This window comes from Anopheles coluzzii, chromosome X (assembly GCF_943734685.1).
Source record: "Anopheles coluzzii chromosome X, AcolN3, whole genome shotgun sequence".
Taxonomy (NCBI): Eukaryota; Metazoa; Arthropoda; class Insecta; order Diptera; family Culicidae; genus Anopheles; species Anopheles coluzzii.
The window spans coordinates 9992225-10015165 of record NC_064669.1 but is presented as its reverse complement, the minus strand read 5'-3'; the positions used below and the strand labels follow the sequence as shown (position 1 = coordinate 10015165).

Genomic DNA, 22941 nt, shown 5'->3' with positions numbered 1-22941 from the left:
AAATTTTCCATGAATTATAGCGTCTTTTGTAATACAGGTGTCCCCGAGATACGACTGTATTTGGGACCGAAGAAATGTACCAAAGCAAAGCTTAAGTTGAAATAGTTGTATGTCGAATATCTGTGAATATAAAGTTATTGGGCCAGTCTGATGGTACAGTCGTCAACTCGAACGACTCAACAACATGTCCGTCATGGGTTCAAGCCCCGAATAGACCGTGCCCCCATACGCAGGACTGACTATCCTGCTACGGTAACAAAAAGTCACTGAAAGCCAAGCTCACTTCACTAGTGGGTACAGGCAGGCCTTGACCGGCAACGGTTGTTGTTCCAAAAAGAAGAAGATAAAGTTTATAACCGTTGTTGAAGAGTCGGAATCTATGATATCGTGTATAGCATTTAAAATAGTGTTCGATAATGTATTAATTTTACTCCAAATGCTGTTTACACGATATAGATATTCAAGATCAGGTAGTTGTGGAATCTTTGGAAATGCATGTGTAACGGTTATCTGCACAGCAATTCGAAAAAAAAAACATTAATTTCTGACAACTTTTGACTGTCAAAATCAAAATCGTCATATCTGCAAATCGTCGTAACTCGAGGGGGTCGTAGCTCGGGGAAAGCCTGTATCCATGTTCTATGATACTCCTCAGCACGCTATGTCACTTTGTATTGAACTGTCAGGAAACGGTCAGAACTTCGTTGCATGCGATTTTGCCGCAAGCTTTTGTATAAGATTTGGGCAGCACACGAATCTACAGAATGCAGCAATGCGGCAAAATTAAAATCATTTCAATCGGCGCTCCACTGTGCATTGTAAAGAGACTGAATTTAAACATGTATTGTGAATTTTATTTGGTATTTTTGTCTTTCTACCAGGAAGAGTCATAATGTAACGGGTTTTATTCAAATGGAAACTCCTTTACCTTTTTGATTATTCGTAGAAAAAATCTGAAAAATTTATGTTAGTCGCGTTACCATTCTCAAATCCTTTAGAGCCATTTTGCCGTAAAAATTTGGTAAAGTATTGAAATTTTTTGTTTTTTTTTCTCCAAAAAAATCGTGTAAACTTTGAAATGGTTATATGCATGGGTTTGAAAATTTGAATTGAACTATCCAATTTTCTTCATAATATTGCATCGGTATTACGCATTCAAAAGTGATAAGCTTCCAAAGTCGCTGGCTACGCGGGTAGCCTGGAATGTGATGTTTTTTTTTTTGGTTGCCAGTGGCAGGGTTAAATGTCACTACAGAAACAGCTCGACGCAGCTCGGCGGGTAAAAGTAAGGCTCAGCCCTCTACGTTACGCTAGCGTTACGCGTAACGCCTGTTAATCACAAACCCAAGCACATTTTTGAACGTTTGTTTTAACCGCCGTGGATGAGCAAATTAAGAGATAATCATGTCTTATTATTGTTTACTTTTATATGATAGTTAGAAAAGCTTTGTTGATAATTAGAAAAGTTGTCACAACTTCAAGAATTATAATTTTAACAATCTTATAAATAAAAGATGTAAATAATAAAAAAAATGATTATTTTTTTATTTACCCAGTCATTGATAACGTAGTATAATGAAATACTTACAAGTATTTATTAACTTCATTAACCTCATTTTAAAAAGAGCCCTTGCATCTAAAGTAATTTTTATTCAAAATGGCCAGAAACATAGATTGAAAAGGTAATAGTTATATTTCATATATATAATTTAATTAAAAATATTTTAATATTTTATATTTTCTAATCATAGAAAATGTTACTCCAATTGAAAGCTTTTGGGGTGTTCATGAGCTTCCTTCTTTCAGACTTTTTTCATTAATCATAATGCAACAATGAAAATATTAAACCTGTTATTTAATTGTTATTTTAAAATTAAATCTCCTTGAAATCGGTTCATCTTACAGCAATTAACTTTTTTTTCATCTCAATTTAAAATATTTTTTATTCAAATAATGTACACTGGTCGGTCGCCTGGATGACAAAACTGTAGTAAAAATGCTGCTTGGGAATATTTTAAGGGATGTAACGTTTCTCCAATGTAACGTAGAGGGCTGAGCCTTACTTTTACCGCTCGGCGTTCGCTGGAACGCTCCTGCACCCCCGGGTATAAACCGGGGCTTGCTGCTCGATGCGATTTGTTGCTCCCTTTTCATTCGCTCACTGTCACACAACAACCATTGCGGGCTCTCTCTCTCTCTCTCTCTCTCTCTCTCTCTCTCTCTCTCTCTCTCTCTCTCTCTCTCTCTCTCTCCCACCGTCGAGAAGAGAGTGAGAGAGAAGCTCAGCATAGGAGAAAATGGAGCAAAAGAAAAGGTTTGACAGCGTATCGTACAGCCCCTGCCCGAGCTGTTTGCATTTCCCTCATCCCTGGTCCTTCACTCTTTCTCACACACTCTCTCTCTCGCTCTTCCTTTGCCTCATCCTCCACTTTCCTGCGCGCAGCCGTGTGTCCCTTGGTGCGATCCGCTTCAACAAACGGCGTCCGAATGTTGTGTGTGTCTCCGTCGCGAAATCTCCATCTTTGAAACTGGCTGCGGTCCGCCATCGTTGCACATATCGCGGCGTTCCTAGCTTAGGCCACCCCGGTAGTTCGCGCGTGTGTGTGTGTGTGTGTGTGCGTTTGTGGGGCACTGGTGTTTTTGCTCCCCCCCCCATCCCTTTCCTGCCGTGTGAAACCGTGTGAGGACAAGCCATCGCCGTTCGCCCGGCCCTCCTCCTTTTCCGACGGCACGGCGTTACCGTGACGATTCTTTTCTCCTCCTCCCCCTTCCCTTCCTCACCTCCGCCGTGTGCGTGCGTGTGTGTGCTCAAGTCCTCGCGCGTGCAGATGGCTTCCCCCGACGCCGCCCCCGGCCAGCGAAGGTTGTGAGAGGAGCGGACAGGAAGGCTCGCCAGGCCAGCCCCTTCTAGCCCTGCCAATTACGGTCCCTTCCACCCCATCCTACTTCTCCGCCGCATCATCGAGCAACAAACGCTTCCCCCCAAGAGCCACGATCAAAACCGCTCGCCCTCAAACACGTAGAAAGGAAACCGTTGCAGCAGCCTCGTCGAACAAAACTCACATCAACAATCAATCGCAGGAGCAAGGTCCTGCGGGCGTGTGCACGGGAAAGGAGGGAAGCGTCGTAACAACGGGCAGCAAGGCAATCCGTCGGCAGCGGGCTCAGTGGGTCCGGCAGCGGGTAGAAAAAGGTAAACAAATGCGTAACATCTCCCCCGTCCCCCATCTTTCCACCCACCACCCTCCTCCAACGCTGTATGTAACCGTTGGTTTCCTCTCTTCGTAGGCACCCCCGCACGGTCGTAGGAAAAAGGACATGAAAGTACAAAGGCAGCGCGCAGTTTGCCGTACGTGTGTATTTGAAAATTAAAAAGGCAAGAAAAGGAAACGTCCACACCAGTAAGAAGGGGTAAAAGTGCACGAAAGTCACACGCAGAAGGCAAGCGAGCACAGTGTGTCGGACCACAAAACCACAAAAAAGAAACAAAACCACAACCACACTCAAACCACCCACCCATCCACAACGGCGGCGGCAACACTGACGACGAGGCGGATGGTGGGCGTGGTGGTGAAGGAGAAGGGCAGCAGCGGCAGCAGCAGCACCGGCTCGACCATGTCGCGCAGCGTGCGGGCGGAGACGCGCGCGAGCAAGAAGGATGACGTGAAGAAGCTGATGCTGTCGATGGACCGCGTCCGGCACTGGGAGAAGAAGTGGGTCACGATCGGGGAGACGTCGATGAAGATCTACAAATGGGTGCCGATCTCGACCAACGACAAGAAGAAACCGGCGGCGGCCGGCGGTGGAGCTGGCACTGGGGCTGCCGCGATTGGTGGGCCGCCCGGGTCGACCGGCGGCTCGGCGGCGACGGTACCCGGCACCGGCAAAACGGCCGAATCGAACGGAGCGCCCGGTGGCGGCGGTGCACCGGGAGCCGGCGGGCAGGTGAACGGTGGCGGCGGCGCGAACGGTAACAGCAACAGCAGCGAAAACAAGGAAAACAACCGGAAGCAGCTGCCCCAGCCGCCGCCGGCCGGTACGGACTCCAACTCCAACTCCAACTTCGGGCTGGCGGAAGACTCCAACACCTGTACGTCTCGTAGGCATTTTGCACACTCGTGGGCAGGGCATCCGACTCCGGTTTTTGTGCTAGTCCGAGTTCCGCCCGGAGTTGGAGTCGTGCGGAGTCGTTCGAAGTTACCTGGAGTCCTTTGGGGGTCGGAGTTGCCTGGAGTCAGAGTCATTCGGAGTCATCCAGAGTCGATGAGGCATTCATTTCGTTGTGTTTTTTTTTGTTTTTTTGTTTTTCACTTTTTGCGTGCACTTCGTATACAGGTCATTGTTTCAAAGGTCGACATGGGTCGATTCCTGAAGTATCCAACTCCAATCGATTCCGGACTACTCTGAATGACTCCGTACGACTCCGACTCCGAACAACTCCAGTCGACTCTGGACGTCTCGGGATGACTCCAGACGACTCCGGATGACTCCAGACGACTTCGGGCGACTCTGGACGACCCCAAATGACTCCAGACTACCCAGACAACTTTGGACGAATTCGACTTTGAACGACTCCAATCAATTCCGAACTACTCTGAAGAACTCCGAATGACTCCGACGCCGAACGACTCCGAACAATTCCAGCCGACTCCGAACAACTCCAGACGACTCCGGACGACTCAATCGATTCAGGACTACTCTGAATGCCTCCGGATGACTCTGGACGACTCGGGATGACTCCAGACAACTCGGGATGACTCCAGACAACTCGGGATGACTCCAGACAACTCGGGATGACTCCAGACGACTCCAGACGACTTTGGGCGACTCTGGACAACTCCGAATGACTCCAAGCGACTCCAGACAACACCGGACGATTCCGACTTCGAACGTCTCCGAACGACTCCAATCGTTTCCGGGCTACTATGAATGACTCCGTACGACTCCCAACAACTCCGGACGACTCCAACTTCGAATAACTCCGTAGGACTCTGAACGACTATGGGCGATTCCGAACGACTCCGGATAATGCTATACGGACCTACCTTCCAGAGTCGATTCCGAAATGATCGCAGTCGACTCCGGAGTTATGCCAACTTTACCCATCACAACTTTGCAGAATAGGGAAATGACGCCGCTTTGTGCCGCTTTACTAATACTCCCGTTGTTTATTGTCCTCCCCGTTTCTCGCCAGGCTTTTCCATCGTGAGCGATTCCCAGGGCGCCACCGACTTCGTGTCGAACATGTTTTCGGAGGATTCCAACTCGCAGGGCAGCGACAGTGCGCAACCGAAGCGAGTCAAGAGGGAGTAGAGAGCCCTTGGTGACGGGTGACGCCGCCCGACTCAACCCCCAAAACGCTCGACGCCCTAGGACAAAACAATTATATCCCCTCCCGCCTCCCGAGGACACCACGGTTGTCTGTTCGCTCCCCGTCATCACCACGCATATCCGCATGGTTCTCGGCACGGTGTCCAACCTTTGCTCCTGCCACAGCGCACCGACGCCATATATCAATCGTGGCGTGTATGTGTGTGTAATTGTGTTGGACAGGACCAAAACAAACGCGAAACTGCATTCAAGAAACCGACGAACCACAGAGAGAAAAAGCACATCTCTCTCTCTCTCTATCACAGACACACACACACACAAAACACCGATTACGATGTACAAAGAGAAGCAGCCTGCCACGGGGGACCGGCCTGCTAAAACCCGCTGCAAGACGACACACCTTTTCGTGGTGGGGAGCGGTTGGAGGGCAGAGCAGAGGGACGAGACAGGAGACAGTTTATAATATTATTAGCTCGTAAGGACCGCCGGATAATAGGATAGGTTGTTTTTTTTTTCGTTTTTCGACTGCCTTTGTTTTAAGTTCACGATTTCGTTCGTTTTTCCTTCTTTCTTTCTTTTTGCTGTGTGTAGTTTTAATTTCATTTTCTCGACCCTACGACACGCTCTTTTGCTACCCCCATCCCGTTTCTGTGCTATTCCTCCTTCTCTTAACGCCGTTAGTTATAGTGTAAGGCTTAATTGTGTAAATGGACCTTCTTTTTTTTACTTTTGCTTGTGGGGCGCGCGCCGTTGGAGTGTGCGTTCGTTTTTTTTTTTTTAGGCGTTTAGTAAAAGAGCGGGTAATTGTGGAGCATGATGCGCGAGATGTAAACCCGGACATGATGAATGTGCAACAAACGAAATCACGCTAAACTGCACACAGAAGACAACACACACACACATTATTACATTAACCATTTCTTCTAAGACAGTCCCCTCCCCGCGCCCTGAATTACAAAGGGCAAATGAAATGACATTGGCAGGCAATGCGGTAGCGTTTTTCGAAGTACGGAAGCGCCTACGAGTTGGAGAGAGTTTTGTCAGATGTACTTGATTGACGGTGGTAGTAGTAGTAGTAGTGATGCGGTGTATAGTGGCCAGGTCCCCAGGTAGGGGACAACAAAGCGGAGGGGTCATTCGGCAAAAAAGGGGATGAACACCACCCCACACGTCGTTAAGGTGGGAATGGCCAGAACCGTCAGCCAAAAGATGCATTTATACTCTTTCCTCCACCCCCCCCCCCCCGCCCTTCTTTCAATACCCCCGTTGCAGAGGGCACACTTCAGGTATCTCCCCCCCCCCCCCTCCCTCCAACCCCCTGTGGCGCCTGGTTCATATACCTAACGAGATAAGGCAATTCCTGCATTGGACTTAAAAAAAAAAACAAACAAACAAATAAATCTCTCCCCCTTGTCGTAATGACGCCGATATGGAAGAAGAGCACTTTGTGTCGGGATTTTCTTTTCCACCGGGATGACATGAACCCACAGCAGCGGTCGCGCAAAAGTTCGGCCCGCGGGCCAAAAGCTGACCTTACAAGACGGGAAGAATCAATCACTATAGAAATTGCACTAAATTTTTCTACGCTAATTCCTGCAATATTTCCTACGCTGCACATTGTCTACCGAGTATAGTTTGTCGATTGATACTGGAATTGTATCGGATACATGCCGATACACCCGAACCAGGCCTAAGTATTGTTCCGAATCCGAATCCGGAATAGTTCCTGGTACTATTCTCAGAAATAATTGAAATCGGCAGCTATTTCTGGAACAGTATGGGTTCATAATTAATTCCAGAACCGGTGTGGGTACATGATAGGCTCCAGGTTAGGTATGGGTTCATATCGATTTCAGAACCGGTATAGGTTCAGTATTAGCAGTTCTTGAATCAGAATATGCAATGTATTCGAGCCAGGACCAGTATTAGTGTTGGGTAAATCTTATTCAGATTCACGAATCTGAAGGAATCTTTTAAATGATTGAATGAATCAGAATCTCGGTTGGAAAGCTTCATAAATCTCATAGATTCACGAATCTCTAAGGACGTGGCTTGAACTCAATAACGGGATCGTGCAAATTCAATATCTTGGACACCATACATCTCTAGACTGATGAATCTCTGGAGATGGATTCATAAATCTTTATAAATTCATATTCATCTCTTAAAGATATGTGAATCTTTCTTGCTTTATGAATCTTTGGAGACTCGCAAGTCGCTATATATTTAGGATTACTTGGAGATTTATGAATCTTTAGAGATTGGAGATTTGAATCACTCATCGTTTCAGAATCATTTGAATGAATCTCAACGAAATATTCATGAAACCTTACCAGTATGGGTTTGGTTTTAGGTCTCTTAAGGGGTCGTCATAAGTATCTCATTTTAATTGAGTTAAGAGGCCATTAATTTCAGCGTACTCTTAGGAGGGACATTTATTTGCGCAGCCCTGTAACCTAGTCAAATGAACAAGTTCACATAAAATTTACTGTATTTTTTTTTATTATCGTATTATCGATAGACGGATTAATTATTGCAGGGGGTTTTCAGGAGTTCTCATAATTTTGGGACACATCTTCAAAAATTTATAAATCTATAAGATTCATAAATCCTTTAAAATTCACATTTCTCCAAGGGATTCATCATACTTTAGAGATGTATGCTTTTCAAAATATTGAATTTGCCTAATCCCACCAAAACATACCCGTGGGTTCAAGCCTCGCGTCTCTTCGAAATGAAACAATCTATTCGGTTGCGTGGTACTTGCCAAGAAATCTCGAAAGTCTGTATAGGCTGACATGACCACGCCAAGAAGAAGAATAATGAGAGGCTCAAGCTTTATGAATCATTGAAGATTTATTAATCCCTTGAGATTCATAAATGCCTAGCAATTTGTGAGTCTTTCCAGATATATGATTCTTTCGAAGTGCATGAACCTTTCCATCCGAGATTCAGATCATCGAATCATTCCAAAGGTTCAATCAGCTTCATCTGATCAGATGAATCTGAATCAGATTTACCCAACACTACTTCTTACGCCATTCCTGCACGATTGAAGCCTTATGGGCTGGAGCTGAGTCCTGCTGAAAGCAAAACACTGCAAAACACCAAGTTATTGGTTAAGTTTACTTCATAGCAACGCTTTCATCAGTTTTCTCTAATATCTTGAATAGCTCTCTAATCTCTGGCGGTTCCTTCAAGATTCAACTACGAGCGATTTCACTGTATAAACAAACACGAAAAGTCTTGCGAATGTCCGACCAACAGTCCGGCTTTTTTGCTTGGATCAGTGCCGATTGGTAAATAGAAAAATTATTGAATTATGAACAAGAGTTAACTCGACACTCGTTTGTCCTCTGAGCTCTCTTGGGCTAAATCCCTCGTAATAAAAGGCTCGGAGTAAAGCTAAATTTTCTAAATCATATCAAACCACGGGCCAGGAGTATGCAGTTGTTTTTGGCACATAAATCATTATACATTTTTAGAAACAAAGTAATTGTTGCTTTGAACTTTTGAACATCAAAGTAAGAGCCACTCCTCCCTTGCTGCAAAAAAAAAAGAAATATTGGGAATATTCTAAGAATGGTACAAAACCCTTTAGAGCTGAAAAATTCTCGAGGCTAACATGCATTCAGTAATTATTAAAATGCATTACGAACAAGTAATATTCGTTCCAAAGTTCAAATGAAGATGACCATTGTCATGTAAAAGCAATGTACGTGTTAACATACAGAAAATTTAACCTCGAGTTCGACCATATTGATTACAGGGTTTCCCACGATTTATTGGTTGGTTCCCACGATTTATTGGTGCGTTCCCACGATTTTTTGGTCATTTCCCATAATTTTTTGGTAGCAACCCACGATTTATTGGTCGGTTCCCAAATATTATTGGTCGGTTCCCAAATATTATTGGTCGTTTCCCAAATATTATTGGTCGGTATTATATTATATTATATTTGGGAACCGACCAATAATATTTGGGAAACGACCAATAATATTTGGGAACCGACCAATAATATTTGGGAACCGACCAATAAATCGTGGGTTGCTACCAAAAAATGATGGGAAATGACCAAAAAATCGTGGGAACGCACCAATAAATCGTGGGAACCAACCAATAAATCGTGGGAAACCCTGTAATGCGTCAGTACATGTTACAATAATTCAATTTCGTAGAGTTCAACGGCATGAAATGTAATACTAAAAGATGTTCAGTAATTTGTACAGTAATTAGCTGCCCTATTTGGAAAACTGGAATTTATCAGTCTATTACTTTTCGGTGTAACAATTTGCAATAAAAAAAAAATAGGTCCAAACAAATAAAACACACCACCCGATACGCTTTCCGTGGGTTCATCACAAGTTTTCAACTTGCAATTTCGATACACATGTATTGTTGAGTTGTTGTGTGTGTTTTCTTTCCTTCTCTCTGACGCATTGATACTGATGAAATAGAAACCGTACAAATGGGGAATTGATCGCAGAACCGGCACCTTCACCGTCCCCGGATGGATCTGTAGTTGTCAATTGTGCGGGAATAATCTCTCCTTTTTTTCTATTTCTACTTTCCCTGTTGTTACTGGGTAGTGCGCGCACACTATCCTCACCACACACACGGCGGCGGCGTATAGGCCTGTTCTTAACTTAGCAAAACAATCCAAAGAAAACCGTCCTCTCCTCCTTTGTTCGGTTTTATAAACCAAAATCTGTTGTTCCTTCGCTCTACTTTTTGTGCCACCCTCCGCTCCCGCTTCGTTCCGGTCCGTCCCGTTGGTCCACACACTACAAATCACATGCACACATTGCTGCTGCACACCACAATTACATTGGGCACACTCGCACAAACCAACAACAACAAAAAGAGATGGAACGTTTTCCTCACAGCGATTGGACCCAAATCGGACCGGGTTAGAGCAAAAGGGGCAAAAGAGCCGTCCTAACGAGCTGTCTATTTTTAAATTTCTATTCTTTTTCTGCTTCCTCTTTTTTTAATGTGTTTTAGAAGGATCCTTTCTCCTTTGCTCAGCGACGCGCACCTGTGTGTGTGTGTGTGTATGCCTTCCTTTCTACATGCTAAAACCTTTCCACTACCCCATACCATTCCCGCCAAATTGGATTTTGAAAGAAAACAACAAAAAAAGCGACAAACTAAAGGACGAAGAAAAGAAAAGTGATGAATGTTGGTGTGTGTGTGTGTGTGAGTTGCAGGCAACGAATTGTCCGTACGCCTCCTCCCTTCCTAGCTGCAGCAGGTCGCCGGCGTCGGGTCCAGCCCCGAGCTCTTGGTGATGGCGAGCCGGGTGAACTCCTCCGCGACCGTCGGATGGATGCCGACCGTGTTGCGCAGCACCTGCATGGTCAGGCCGCACTTGAGCGCGGCGGCAAAGCCCTGGATGACCTCGCCGGCCGCCGGCCCGAGGAAGTGCAGCCCGAGCACGCGCTGGTTGCCCTCGCGCAGCGCCACCGCCTTCAGGTAGCAGTAGCGCACCGAGCGCTGCGGCACGAAGAACTCGGTCGGCTTGTAGTAGGCGTGGTACACCTCGATGCCGTCCTTGCCGTGGGCGGCCTCGGCCGCCTCCTCGCTCAGCCCGACGCACCCGTACTCGAGCGGCGTGAAGACGGTGGTCGCCACGTCCGCGTAGTCCATGCGCTCCTCCGAGCCGCCGAACAGGCGGCGGGCGATAATGCGCCCGGCATGGATGGCGACCGGCGTCAGCTCCGGCTTCCGGTACAGCACGTCGCCGACCGCGTAGATGTGCGGCACGTTCGTCCGGTGGTCCGTCTCGTCCACCTCGAGCTTGTCCGACTTGCCGCCCTCGGCCGTGACGACGCCTGCGTTCGCCAGCTTGAGCGTGCCCGTCTCGGCCTGGCGCCCGATCGCGAACAGCACCGTGTCGAACACGTCCTCACCGTTGGTGGCGGTGCCGGCCTCGTCCACCGTCTCGTACCGCACCAGCAGCCGGCCGTCCGGCTGCTTCTCGACCGCGAGCGGGCGCGACCGGTGATGGAACCGGATGCCCTTCTCCACCATCGAATCGCCCACCATGGTGGCCATCTGCTGGTCGAAGCCACGCAGCAGAATCGACCGCACCATCACGCTCACGTCGTACCCGAGCCCCTTGAGGAAGCCGGCACACTCGAGCCCGATGTAGCCGGCGCCGACCAGGAGCGTGCGGCCGGGCGCCTGCGGCAGGCTGAAGATGTCGTCGCTCGTGATGCCGTACTCGGCCGCGCCGGGAATGTCCGGGTAGCGGGGCCGGCCGCCGACCGCAATCACCACGTGCTTGGCGCGCAGCTCGCGCTCCGTCTGGTTCTTCATCACCGCCACCACCGTGTGGTCGTCCTTGAAGTAGCCGAGCCCGTTCACGTACTCCACCTTCTGATCGCGCAGGTCGACCCGCGTCACCCAGTTGACCGACTTGATGTGGTTCTGCACCGACTCGGTCAGCGTCGCCCAGTCGTGCCGGATCGCGGCCGGGTCGGGCAGCTGCCAGCCGTACGGCTGCGAGTCGTGTATCGCCTCGCCGAGCAGGGACGCCTGGTGCATCAGCTTCTTCGGGATGCAGCCCACGTTCACGCAGGTACCGCCCAGGCCCCACTTGGTGCCGCGCGGCGACGGCTTCACGAAGTCCAGCACCGCCACCTTCGCGCCGAGCTGGACCGCCTGCTTGGCGCAGGCGAGACCGCCCGAACCGCCACCGATCACCACCAGATCGTACTCATAGTTTTCCTCTGCAGAAAGGGGAAAGAGAGAGAGAGAGAGGAGAGAAAGAAAAGTATTAGCTTTTCCGGCTGTAAGGATCGCACTTAAATCGGAAAGAACACTTTGCGGAGGAATGGGATGTGCGTGTGTGTGTCTTGGGGCGACCTTTGCTACCTTCTCGCTGTGGTGGGCAAACGGTTCGATCCAAGGAGTGCAACAACTGCAGGAAAAGCAAGCGCTGCGCCACTACCTGACACAGCATGGTACTTCCCGCCGTCGTCAACATATCGGTTGCGGGCGGGGGGGAGAAGAGCAAATACAAACGAACGAATACTAACGCTCCGCTGCCGTTGCCGCCGCCATGAAGAAGCGTTTTGGATTGTGCCAATGAACAACGAAACCTTCCTTTCCTACGAGAGCCGCACAATTTCACCGGTGGCAACCCCAAACAGCGCGACACAACGCTGTGCTTGATAACGTCAAAGTGGTGCAAAACGTCAAACGTTAAACGACGAAAACGTCAAACGCAATTCAAATTAAAACCACAAACAAACCGTTAAATGAGGAAATTGCACAACTAATTGCAGGAGGGAAGATGAATGGCAATGTTAACCCCTATTCCAGGCAACCGGTTACACGGGTAGCCAAATCGATTTTGATTGTTTATTTCTCTGGCCCTAGGAAAACCGATAGACTTGTAATTTGGAATGTGTGTGCGTGTAAATCACAGCCATCTTTCTCCTGTTTATTTTTTTGTCGAATTTTTCGAGTTTAATAAACCTGTTACGGAGAAGTTTTTGCAATACCTCTTTTCCCACGGGTAGCCAGTGACTTTGGAGGCTTATAACTTTTGAATGCGTACTCCAATATCGATGCAATATTCTGATGAAAATTTAATAAAATAATGCAGTTTCCAAAGCTGTGCACATATTGGTTCAACCCACTATCGTTTTTTGTGATATGGCTCTTCAAAGTTGGCTGGATTTTTTTTTTTTTTGAGAAAAATTACAAAACTGCAAAAACATTGCTTTTAGTACTTTGCATCGTTTTCACATTAAAATGGCTCTAAAGGTTTTGAGAACTGTAAATCACACGTCTAACATAATTTTTTCAGCACTTTTCAACAAGTAATTAAAAAGATAAAGGAGTTTCCATTTGAATAAAAACCGTTACATCATGACCCTTTTTGGTAGAAAGACACCAACAATCAAATAAAATTCACGCACAATGTTTAAATTCAGTCTATTTGCAGTATTAATTCAACATAAGTTACCAAAAATAGCCATTTTAAGAAGTTTTGCATTTGTCGCATTTTATAAAATTACGATGACAGGCGTGTTATAACGGTTTTTATTCAAATGGAATCTCCTTTATCTTTTTAAACAATTGTTAAAAAATTCTGGAAAAATATGTTAGACGAGGAATATACAGTTCTCAAAACCACTAGAACCATTTTAATGTGAAATTTTTGTAAAGTTCCAATGTGTTTGTAAAAAATGTTTTAACTCTGTATTTTTTTTCCCAAAAAAAATCCTCTCAGCTTTGAAAAGCTATGACATAAAAACGGTAGCGAGTTGAACCAATCCATGCACAGTTATGGAAACTGCACTAGTTTATTCAATTTTCATCATAATTTTGAATCGATATTGGATTACGCATTCAAAAGTTATGAGCCCTCAAAGTTGTTGGCTACCCAGGTAGCCCGGTTGCCTGGAATGATGTATTTTTTTGGTTGATAGTGGCAGAGGTTAATCCGACCTGTTTTTACACCGGTGCACCTACTCACTTGCAAACATGACGGTGGCCTGGGTACGTATCAGCCGCACGCACTGTACAACATTTATAAGGCTTCGCGCGGGTCTCGCAAGCACGGCCGTCGCCATCGCGCTGTTTCGTTGAGTGTGTCAAGGTGTGTGCGTGTGTGTTGCTATCGACACGACCGGCGATGATGAGGCTTTTTTTTGGTGCTCCTATTGTTCCCACACCACACTCCCTTTCTCGCTCCTGCTGCCTTTTTGGTAGATAAGAACAGCGCCGGTGGATGGTGATGTCGCAGCGAATGCACGAATGTAACCCTCGACGACACCACAACACAGTGAGAAAAGGTTGAAAGATGTGTTTGTGTGTGTGCGTGATTTTCTTTCAATAATTGCGTGGTGTTACGCGCGCCGGGCAATCAAATATTTCGCTGCGCACACTTTCATGGCCAATAGTACACTCACTGCTGGTTCGTACACACACTTTGCGGGGCACTGAGGGAAACCAAAAAACGAAGCGCCGCACAGACGGAAGAGGTGAAATTTTAACCTCCCAAACACCACGTAACCACTAGCCTGAACCGAATCCAATGTGGGTTGTTACATGAGAAAGGGAAAAAGGGGGAAGAAAATGTCTTCTTGCTGACCGTTTCCTTTGCGTTATTCAACACACACACACATACACACGCACAGTCTTTAACAATGCTGGATAATTGGTTGGACGGAGCAGCGGACACCCCCCGGGGGAATCAAATGGTCGCGCGCGGTACGGAGCAGCAACTTTGCTAAAATGACAGCTGGACAGCCCCCCCGCAATAGGAAGCGACGGTGGCGCGGTGGTATGCCAAACTACCCGACCGACCCCTGTCGCCGACCAAAACAACGCACACACAGATGCTCGCACGTGCAGACGCGACACATACAGCGACAGTGGCTGACGCAATTGTCAAACGCTTCTTTTCTCGCTCCGGTGTAGCGATGGTAAAAACGAAGTTTTCATCGGAATCGATTCCGGCTAGCTCCGAAGTTTTTTGGAATCATGGAATCGGATAGCAGGTCCGGAATCAGTTATCGGAAGCGATTCCGGAAATGGAACGGCTCCGGAATCCGGACCGGTTCCGGAATCTAAATCGGCTTCAAAATCGGATTCGGTATCCTCTAAGAATAGGCGTTTGGATCCAATGATGCTACGTACTGATTGCCGCAAAGAATCAAAATTTACTTGCAAACGATCTCATAGACTTTGGCCGAGGACTGATTGAAACTTCTTATTTCAATTCAAGAGCTGATTCTCATTTCGAAGCTAATTTCAATTCTGGAGTCAATTCTGATTCCGTTACCGGAGCAAATTGTGATTCCCAGGTCCATTCCGGAGCCGATTCCGATTCCTGAGTCATCTCCAGAATCGTATCCGAAGTCGACGCTGGAATCGCCTCCGGAGTCAGCTTTGGAATCGGAATCGGTTCTGGAATTAAGTGTTAAGGGTGGAGGTAGAAAATTAGGGGGAAAACCCCCCGTACGGTTTAGATCGAATGTTTAAAACTATTTCAAAAGGTTTGGAAACTGTAATATTCAGTCGGAATCATATCAAATAATGAATTAAGTGGCTAAAACCACCCCCTACTTGCAAAATTATACGAAAATTAGTGATATTTTGGCTGGATATCGCGAGATTCGACTTACACGGTTTTTTTGTGGCCGTTTTCGGTCCTCATTATCCCATCCCATTATCTCAGAGACCGCATGTATAGTAAATTTTTGTGCAACTTTGCTTTTAATGGGTGGTTTTAGCTATTAATTGCTTGAAATGATTCTGACTTAAAATTACAGATTTTGAACCATTTGGAATTATTTTCAAAATTCCATCAAACGGGAAATTATTTCGCATTTGACAACTGAGGTAGTCAAAAATCAATCTAACTTGCTCTAACGAACTGTCAAAATATAAAAAAGCGCGTATCTCCTAAACCTCGCATCTCAGGGACTACTTGGGAAAGCAATATTCTGTGGGATATTCTGTGTTTTGTAGTTTAAGTTGACTCTTCCTCAAGTCGTTTCATGCCACGATGTTTCTTTTATGAAAGCTTTCTTTTTTTTACATTTACCATTTGTTTAATAATTTACAATTGGCCGGCTGCCTGGAACGAGGTTAAGTAATTTACAACCAATTAACATTCTTGTGTCACTGCTTCTCACTCTAAAAACGCATCATGTTAAAAGGTAGTATTGTGGTTTGTGAACCTTTCATAAAGATTCGTCCGGTGATGAGTGATTCGAATCACGAATCTTCAAATATAGATGAATCGCTAACGATTTATTCAGACTTAAAAGTTTCAAACGATTCTCAATGATTTACTTTTGCAAAAGATTCACGAATCTCGAAAGAATCGCGACGGCCAGCATACACGAAAAGGGCATAACGTATCACCACTCAGGAATCGTTTCGACGGGGCACGGAAAAGAGGCCAAGAATTGGTACTCAATGCATACAATATCCTAGTGAAAAGAGCAAGTCCATACATCAAGTCAAAGAGCTATATAGATGCATCCATTATAAATGACTCATTAATCCTCAGAGATATTTAGAGTTTGAGATACACCTTTGGACAGTCATGAATATTTAACGAGATTTAATGAATCATCGAATATCTTCAGATTTATGAACCTTCTACCCAGCGCTCTGGCACCAATCGAACATGACACATCGAACTTGAAAAATGTATGGCATTTGACAGGTTTGAGTCGTGTTTATTCGAGATGTCTGACGGTACACCTCCTAATATAACTCTATACGTTTGTTCGAGTCTGGTGTCTTGTTCGATTGGTGCCAGAACGCCATCTTAGTTTGAGATTCAGATGCATTGATTCATCAGGAATATTTCACTAAATACACTAATCTGTGACTCAGAGTTACCCACCACTAGTTCAATGTTTCTGTTGAGATCTGCCATGATTTGGGACAAACGATTCCATCAATGTTTGTTCCAAAAATGAAAGATGACTTTCACTCAATTACGAAATTAACTTTGTGAAAGGGCTGATTATAAGCCAATTACGGTCCAAAACGTTGGAGAATCTTTGAGAGTAAAAAACTCGACTTTATATTAATAAAAGACTATTGAATTCTCAACACAAACACGTGCTTTTTATTGTCTTACATGTATTATAATCATGTGCTGTTGTGGGCTCAATGAATAGCACAATCAAAGGATCATATTTAGATAACATCTAACAAACAATTACAACAATGTTGCACAATAAATGTTAATGAGTAACCTCTTTCTACTAACAGCAACCGTTCATTTCCGGAAAGCGATGTAGCATCATGTATCACTTCCCGCTCGTGAAGTACACTAGCGCAAATGATAATTGGAATATCCATTTACGCTCCCTCTCTCCCTCTGCTGTACGACACACACACACATCCCCTAATTGTTTGCCTTACCGTTGTTGGCGGCTGGCTGGGAAATGCACATTACCCGCGCCTCGTGCGCAAGGGAAAAACAGGGAGCCGTCGGAGAGAGACTTACGGCAAACAACACAGCAAGCAATTCCATCATTTCGTCATACTGTGAAGTAGATGAAGCGTGCATCAACCTTCACCCCCTCCCTCGCACCCTTCTTCACTGCTATCTTTAGTTGGTGGTGACTCCTGTTGCCACCAACGGATGACGGATCGCTCCATCGAGACGGTTCTCGATGGGCCACAAACCGCACTAGTCGGAAGAGAAAAACCCGCTGGGCACAATCGTATCTGGTAACTCTAAGTTATGCGCGGAATGACTTGCACAAACGCCTATCTTTACACACACATTCGCATTGACCTTCGAGGGAGGTGGTATGATTTCCAGCCCGCACTCCAAAGGCTAGTTTCACGCGCCATGTTTCCCCCATCCCTTGGGTGGTGGTGGTTGCCTAGTGACCGGGCACGTCACAAACAACGGGCAGTTCGTTCGGGAGCAGTGTGGGTGGACCTCCGATCGAAACGGTCGGTGCATGATTCACGATAATCGGAACAACCGCCCCTCCCTTTACGTGCTGTGAGAGTCCCCTTTTCGGAAGCCATCCAAAAACCTTGAAGCAGCACCGGATGGCACTAGCAAGGACACTGTGCTTATCGGCAAAGAGACACATTGTGCACAACGAGATATATTGGGTTATCTCAGCGTGAGCAATCTTTAATGTGTGTGTGTGTGTGTGTGTGTGTGTGTGTGTGTGTGTGTTGCTGGGTTGTTGCGAAACCCTTCAAGATAGTACGGTCGAGTTTTGTGTGGCACAAGGCACGCAAGCGGCCATCGATAAAATCGAAATCAGTATCAGTCATTTGTCAATAGGTTGACTTGACCACTTAGACCAAGCTACCGAGTGGATGGACGTTCTTTGCAATTGTTAAAGAGTCATCGACGTCGATCGACCGGTGCCTCTCAGCAAGCTCAAGGTTAAACAAAAATCCGCTTCTTGCTGTTGGCAGTGCTGCAAAATGTCACTGTGATAACAAAACACTGGCTGAAACAAAATCCACGTCAGAGTCTACGTACTCAATTGTGATAATCAGAGGTGATACTCAAAACGATTGGTGTGACCAATGCATGCTACGTGACATTTTTGCGATCATCGCTTGGTCAGTCACTATGTCATGACTTTTTTTTTTACTGTGATCAATTCTGTAAAATGTCACCGACATGCGAGTCATGCGAAATTCTGGCTAAAAATAAATCATGTCAGTCACGAGATCTATTGTGATGATCAGAGATGAAACTCAAACAGTTGTTGCGACCATCACATGCTTGGTGACATTTTGTGCAACCAAATTTTGGTTTAGTTACTTGGTCGCGATATTTCGTGTCGGTGATTGTCACGATTGTCAAGAGAGATCTGCGATGCTCGCGAGAGGTTCCAACAAACAAAATGAGCATGGTTTTCCGCTCTGTTTGACCGACAGACAATCAAAGCAGACTGAGCCAGAAAGCATGCTGATTTTGCTGCTTAGGATCACACGCCCAAGCATATTCCAAGAATGTCGTGATTATCACTGTCAGTAAATGTCGTGACCAAGTGAGTGATCAAGAGTTGGGTACTAAACAAAATGTCACCAAGCACGTGATTGGTCCACCAACTGGTCTCATCACTGATCATCTCAGTTGTGTACGTGAGCTGATTTGAGCTTCGTTTCAGTCATGAGTGTAGGTGACTGAAACAGTGACAGTTGATAGCACTGTTCACAGCCGGAAAAAGTCATGATTATGCTTGTGACGGCATTATGCTCAGCTTGCGAGCCAGAGTTTCGCGGTTGACTCAAGTCATGACGCATCCAGCTACCACAGATATGTTTATTGTTTTCTTCGGTGAATTTGTCGCGATGCTCATGGCATTTTGCAGCACTGGCTGCTGGGGACCCACGGTTTCGATCTCGTGTTGCTAATTCGAAGGGCGAAAGCAACAAAGTTTGCCCTCCAAAAATGCAGGGAACTAGGTAAAACTAATCCAACCACGTTGCACAGCAACGTGTGCGCACAGTAATTAAAGTTTTTTTTTTGTTTTACACCGCCAATCGGAAATTATTGTTTTTCAGCCTTTTCCTCGGGAGCCCCGTTTCGCTTGAACACTCCCCTCCCCTTCTTCTCCCATTGGGGTGCTTTGTTGATTTCGATTTTAATTATCACTCTACAGAAAGAAAGAAAAACACACACACAAAGTTACCAGGCACAGAAAGCCTCCCCCTGTGGAGGGGTACGGGAGAATGATCGAGGCGTGTGATTGTGGTGACCCTATGGGGTGATGCGGGGGGGAGGGTGAGCGAAAGGGGGTCGAAAAATGCCGGATTTTGACAGGACGAGCTGGCTGGGTTGGAACAGCATGAAGTGGAGCGGAAGAAAAAGACAAGCACAACTCCTTTCGCTTCCGCTCTCGCACACGCATTCGCTGCTCATTCGCGTCTCGGTCCGTGTGTCAGTCAGTCAGTCGGAGTGTGTGGTTGCCCTGGGTTTGCTTTAACCTTACAAATTGTACCACCCGCATCCCCCACCCCATACAAACATAGGCACACACACACACACACACTTTTCGAGAAGGAAATTTCTAACCCGGGTGTCTTCCCGCACAACAAAGCCTACACCACCAGCGCGGCCGACCGAAAGAGCTCCGAAAGAGTTGCCCAACGTTACGTCATTGTGTGAGGTGTTTTTTTTTTTTCGTTGGCTTTTTGTTCCTGCTGTTTGGAGCGTTGTGGCTTCCCACCTCCTGTGGTCAATTATCCCTGCACGGCTGTGTGCGTGTCGCTCTGTGTGAAGAAGAATAGGAGGAGGGCCATCATCCGGCATCGAACGAACGATGAACAGCATCCTCATTACCGGCTGCAACCGTGGGCTCGGGCTGGGCCTGGTCAAGGCGCTCATCGGGCTGCCGGCCCCGGCACCGACCCACATCATCGCGACGTACCGTGATCCGGCCAAATCGCAGGTGAGCGCGTGCAATTTTGTCCACCATATTGTATTCCCCTTCCCCCCCCCCCCCCTCCCCATACCCTCGCGCACATACACAGCTACGCGCACACAGCCGCAACGGCGTGTCTCTGGAATGATCTACAAGCGCCTGGACGCAGAGCTTTCACACACTTTTTGCTAACACTTACGATTCAATGGCGCCATCGCTGCGGAACGCTGCCGAACGTGTTGTGTGTATTGTAGATAATACTGCCGAATGCGCTGGTTTCGCACTGCACTGCTTGCTGGATATAACAGGTTGACGCTTCCTACACTGAATGCCGGTGGATGAAAAGGCACGGTGAACGATACAACACAAAAAAAAACACACACACAGCAACGGTGCACGGGAATGTCGCCTGTCGTCGGTTGAAGGATGAAACGGCTTGTGGGCAGAATTCCGCTTGCCGAATCGATGTGGTGCGGGTTTCCTCTCTGTGTGGGTTCGCGTGTGTGTTTGCCGGCTTTAGCTGACGCTTGCTCACTTGCTCGCTTTTGTCAGGCTCTGCTGTTTCTCCCTCTCTCTTTCTCTCTCATTCTTGCTCGTGGGTACGGTTTGAAGGGTTTTCTAGCAAATCGGGCCGAATAATCGCACCGGCACGAATAATCCGTCACAGTGTGTGCGCGAGTGTGTTTGTGTGTGGCTGTATTTGCTGTGCGCGAGTTGGCAAGTGACGGGGCAGCGTTTACATTACGCAACAGTGTGTGTGTGTGTGCAATTTGTAATTCGTCATAATTCGTTTTGCCACGCGACTGTTGTAAAGCTTCGCATAATTTGAATTGATCGTTATGGAAATGGATTTTTTTTCGACCATTGGGTTTCAAACGATTTTACTGGCATTTGATTTGATTTTACTTCGGCTGAATATGAAGAGTTTAATCGATGCATCCAAATTCTGAGATTTTATTTGTTATTTTTATATTGTAAACTAGGTTACAGGGTTTACGGTAAAAAAGCCTTGTTTTTGTTGTTTCCCGAAATGTTTTGGTTGCTTCCCATGATTTATTGAGCGTAACCCAGAATTGTTTGGTTCAATTGTATTGAAATCCAATCGAACGATCACAATACATTATGGGAACGATCCAAAAATATATGAGAAATGATTAATAAATCGTGAGACGAACTCAAAAAATCACTGGACTAAACCAATAACCCTTAGGAGGAAACGCTGTATGACTTTCCCTTATATATGTAAAGAAGCCTTTTTGTGTAACATGAACAGTAGAACGTCGATTAGCCGGACAGCTCGGGACCGGACGGTTGCCGGTTCATCGATTTGCACGGACAATGGTTAAAGAAAAGTCAAATTCATATAAAAATTATAAAATTATAAAATTAACTAGTTTAACGATTAAAGAATCAATCATTCCTTTTGAATCAATCGTTAGTAGAATATTATTTTAATCAATAACTATAGGTTTAACAACAGTTTAAGAACAAACATGAATTTCGAAAATACTTCTAGATACTACAGAGCTGCACAAGAAACTGATTGCCTACTTAACTATCGCTGCAAATTTTCGCCGTACGCTTGAACAGCTATCACATTTGTGCGCACGGTTAAGCCACCCGCCTGTTAATCCACCCCTGGATAATCGAGGTTCTACTGTATCTGTATAATTTTTTAATATAAATTTTATTTGAATACAGGATCTGCTTGCGCTTGCCAAACAACATACCAACATCGTTCCCCTCCAGTTCGGTAAGCGGGCAGAAGTTCAATAGTTTCAACACTCACAACGGAGGTCTCAATGATTTCTTTTCCTTTCGCTGTTTTTTTTTCTGCAGATGTGAAAAATTTCGACCTCTACGACCAGTTCGCAAAGGACGTCGATGCGGTGCTGCAGGGCGCCGGTCTGAACGTCCTGTTCAACAATGCCGGCATCTCACCGAAGTCGACCCGGCTGAACTTCACCAAGCAAGACGATCTGGTGGACACGTTCGTCGTGAACACGGTCGCGCCGATCATGATGACGAAAGCGTTCGTGCCGCTGCTGAAGAAAGCGTCTGACGCGAACCCGGCGGCACCGGTCGGTCCGCAGCGCGCCTGCATCGTCAACATGAGCTCGATACTCGGCTCGATCGAGGCAAACCGGGAGGGAGGTCTGTACGGCTACCGTACCTCGAAGTCGGCCCTGAACGCGGCCACCAAATCGATGAGCCTCGATCTGAAGGGCCACAAGATCATGGCGGTCGCACTGCATCCCGGCTGGGTGCAGACGGACATGGGCGGCGCCAAGGCACCGCTGACGGTGGAGCAGAGCTGTGCTGCGATGGTGGGCACGCTGCTCGCCCTGAACGAGTCGAACAACGGCGGTTTCCTGCAGTACGATGGCAAACCGCTACCATGGTAGTGTGCCCAACTGCACAGCACTGACAAAACGCATTTGGAAGGAACAACGTACTCAGGTTAATGTTATCGGCAGGAAGATTTCTGTGTTTTTATGGGAGCGATCTAGAGCAACTGGTATAAATTTTAGCAAGAAAACGATTCCGAAAAATCTGGCGCCCTTTTGTTGTTATTCCGATTTTGTAAAATTCAATGATATTTAATAATATCACACACAAAAATTCAGGAATTTTATCAATAAACATGAATCCTCAACATAGCAGAGATAAAGTTTTATCGAAAATAACACGATTTTCCTGGTTTGCTATAGGGCTG

At 46.4% G+C, this 22941-nt stretch overlaps 3 protein-coding genes across 6 annotated transcripts; 2 read left to right on the top strand and 1 right to left on the bottom strand.

Moving 5' to 3' along the window:
* The first annotated feature begins 2177 nt into the window (after positions 1-2177).
* Positions 2178-6195, top strand: LOC120951205 (B-cell CLL/lymphoma 7 protein family member C). Its single transcript, XM_040369788.2, has 3 exons — positions 2178-3193; positions 3289-4090; positions 5195-6195. Exons 2-3 carry the CDS (start codon positions 3556-3558, stop codon positions 5311-5313), a joined length of 654 nt encoding a protein of 217 aa, XP_040225722.1. The 5' UTR covers positions 2178-3193; positions 3289-3555; the 3' UTR covers positions 5314-6195.
* Positions 6196-9675: 3480 nt separating this feature from the next.
* On the bottom strand, positions 9676-20898 carry LOC120951180 (thioredoxin reductase 1, mitochondrial). Of its 4 annotated transcripts, none has more exons than XM_040369761.2 (2): positions 20425-20898; positions 9676-12065 (listed from the first exon to the last, which is right to left on the bottom strand). In XM_040369761.2, the coding sequence occupies exons 1-2, from the start codon at positions 20438-20440 to the stop codon at positions 10573-10575; spliced, it is 1509 nt and encodes a 502-aa protein (XP_040225695.1). In that variant the 5' UTR covers positions 20441-20898; the 3' UTR covers positions 9676-10572. The 4 variants fall into 4 exon arrangements, with proteins under 4 accessions (XP_040225695.1, XP_040225677.1, XP_040225686.1 ...); XM_040369743.2 differs by lacking the exon at positions 20425-20898 and adding an exon at positions 13823-14722; XM_040369752.2 differs by lacking the exon at positions 20425-20898 and adding an exon at positions 12375-12508.
* Positions 19593-22782, top strand: LOC120951202 (C-factor). Its single transcript, XM_040369773.2, has 3 exons — positions 19593-20252; positions 21927-21978; positions 22065-22782. The coding sequence occupies exons 1-3, from the start codon at positions 20124-20126 to the stop codon at positions 22628-22630; spliced, it is 747 nt and encodes a 248-aa protein (XP_040225707.1). The 5' UTR covers positions 19593-20123; the 3' UTR covers positions 22631-22782.
* The last annotated feature ends 159 nt before the right edge of the window (positions 22783-22941 follow it).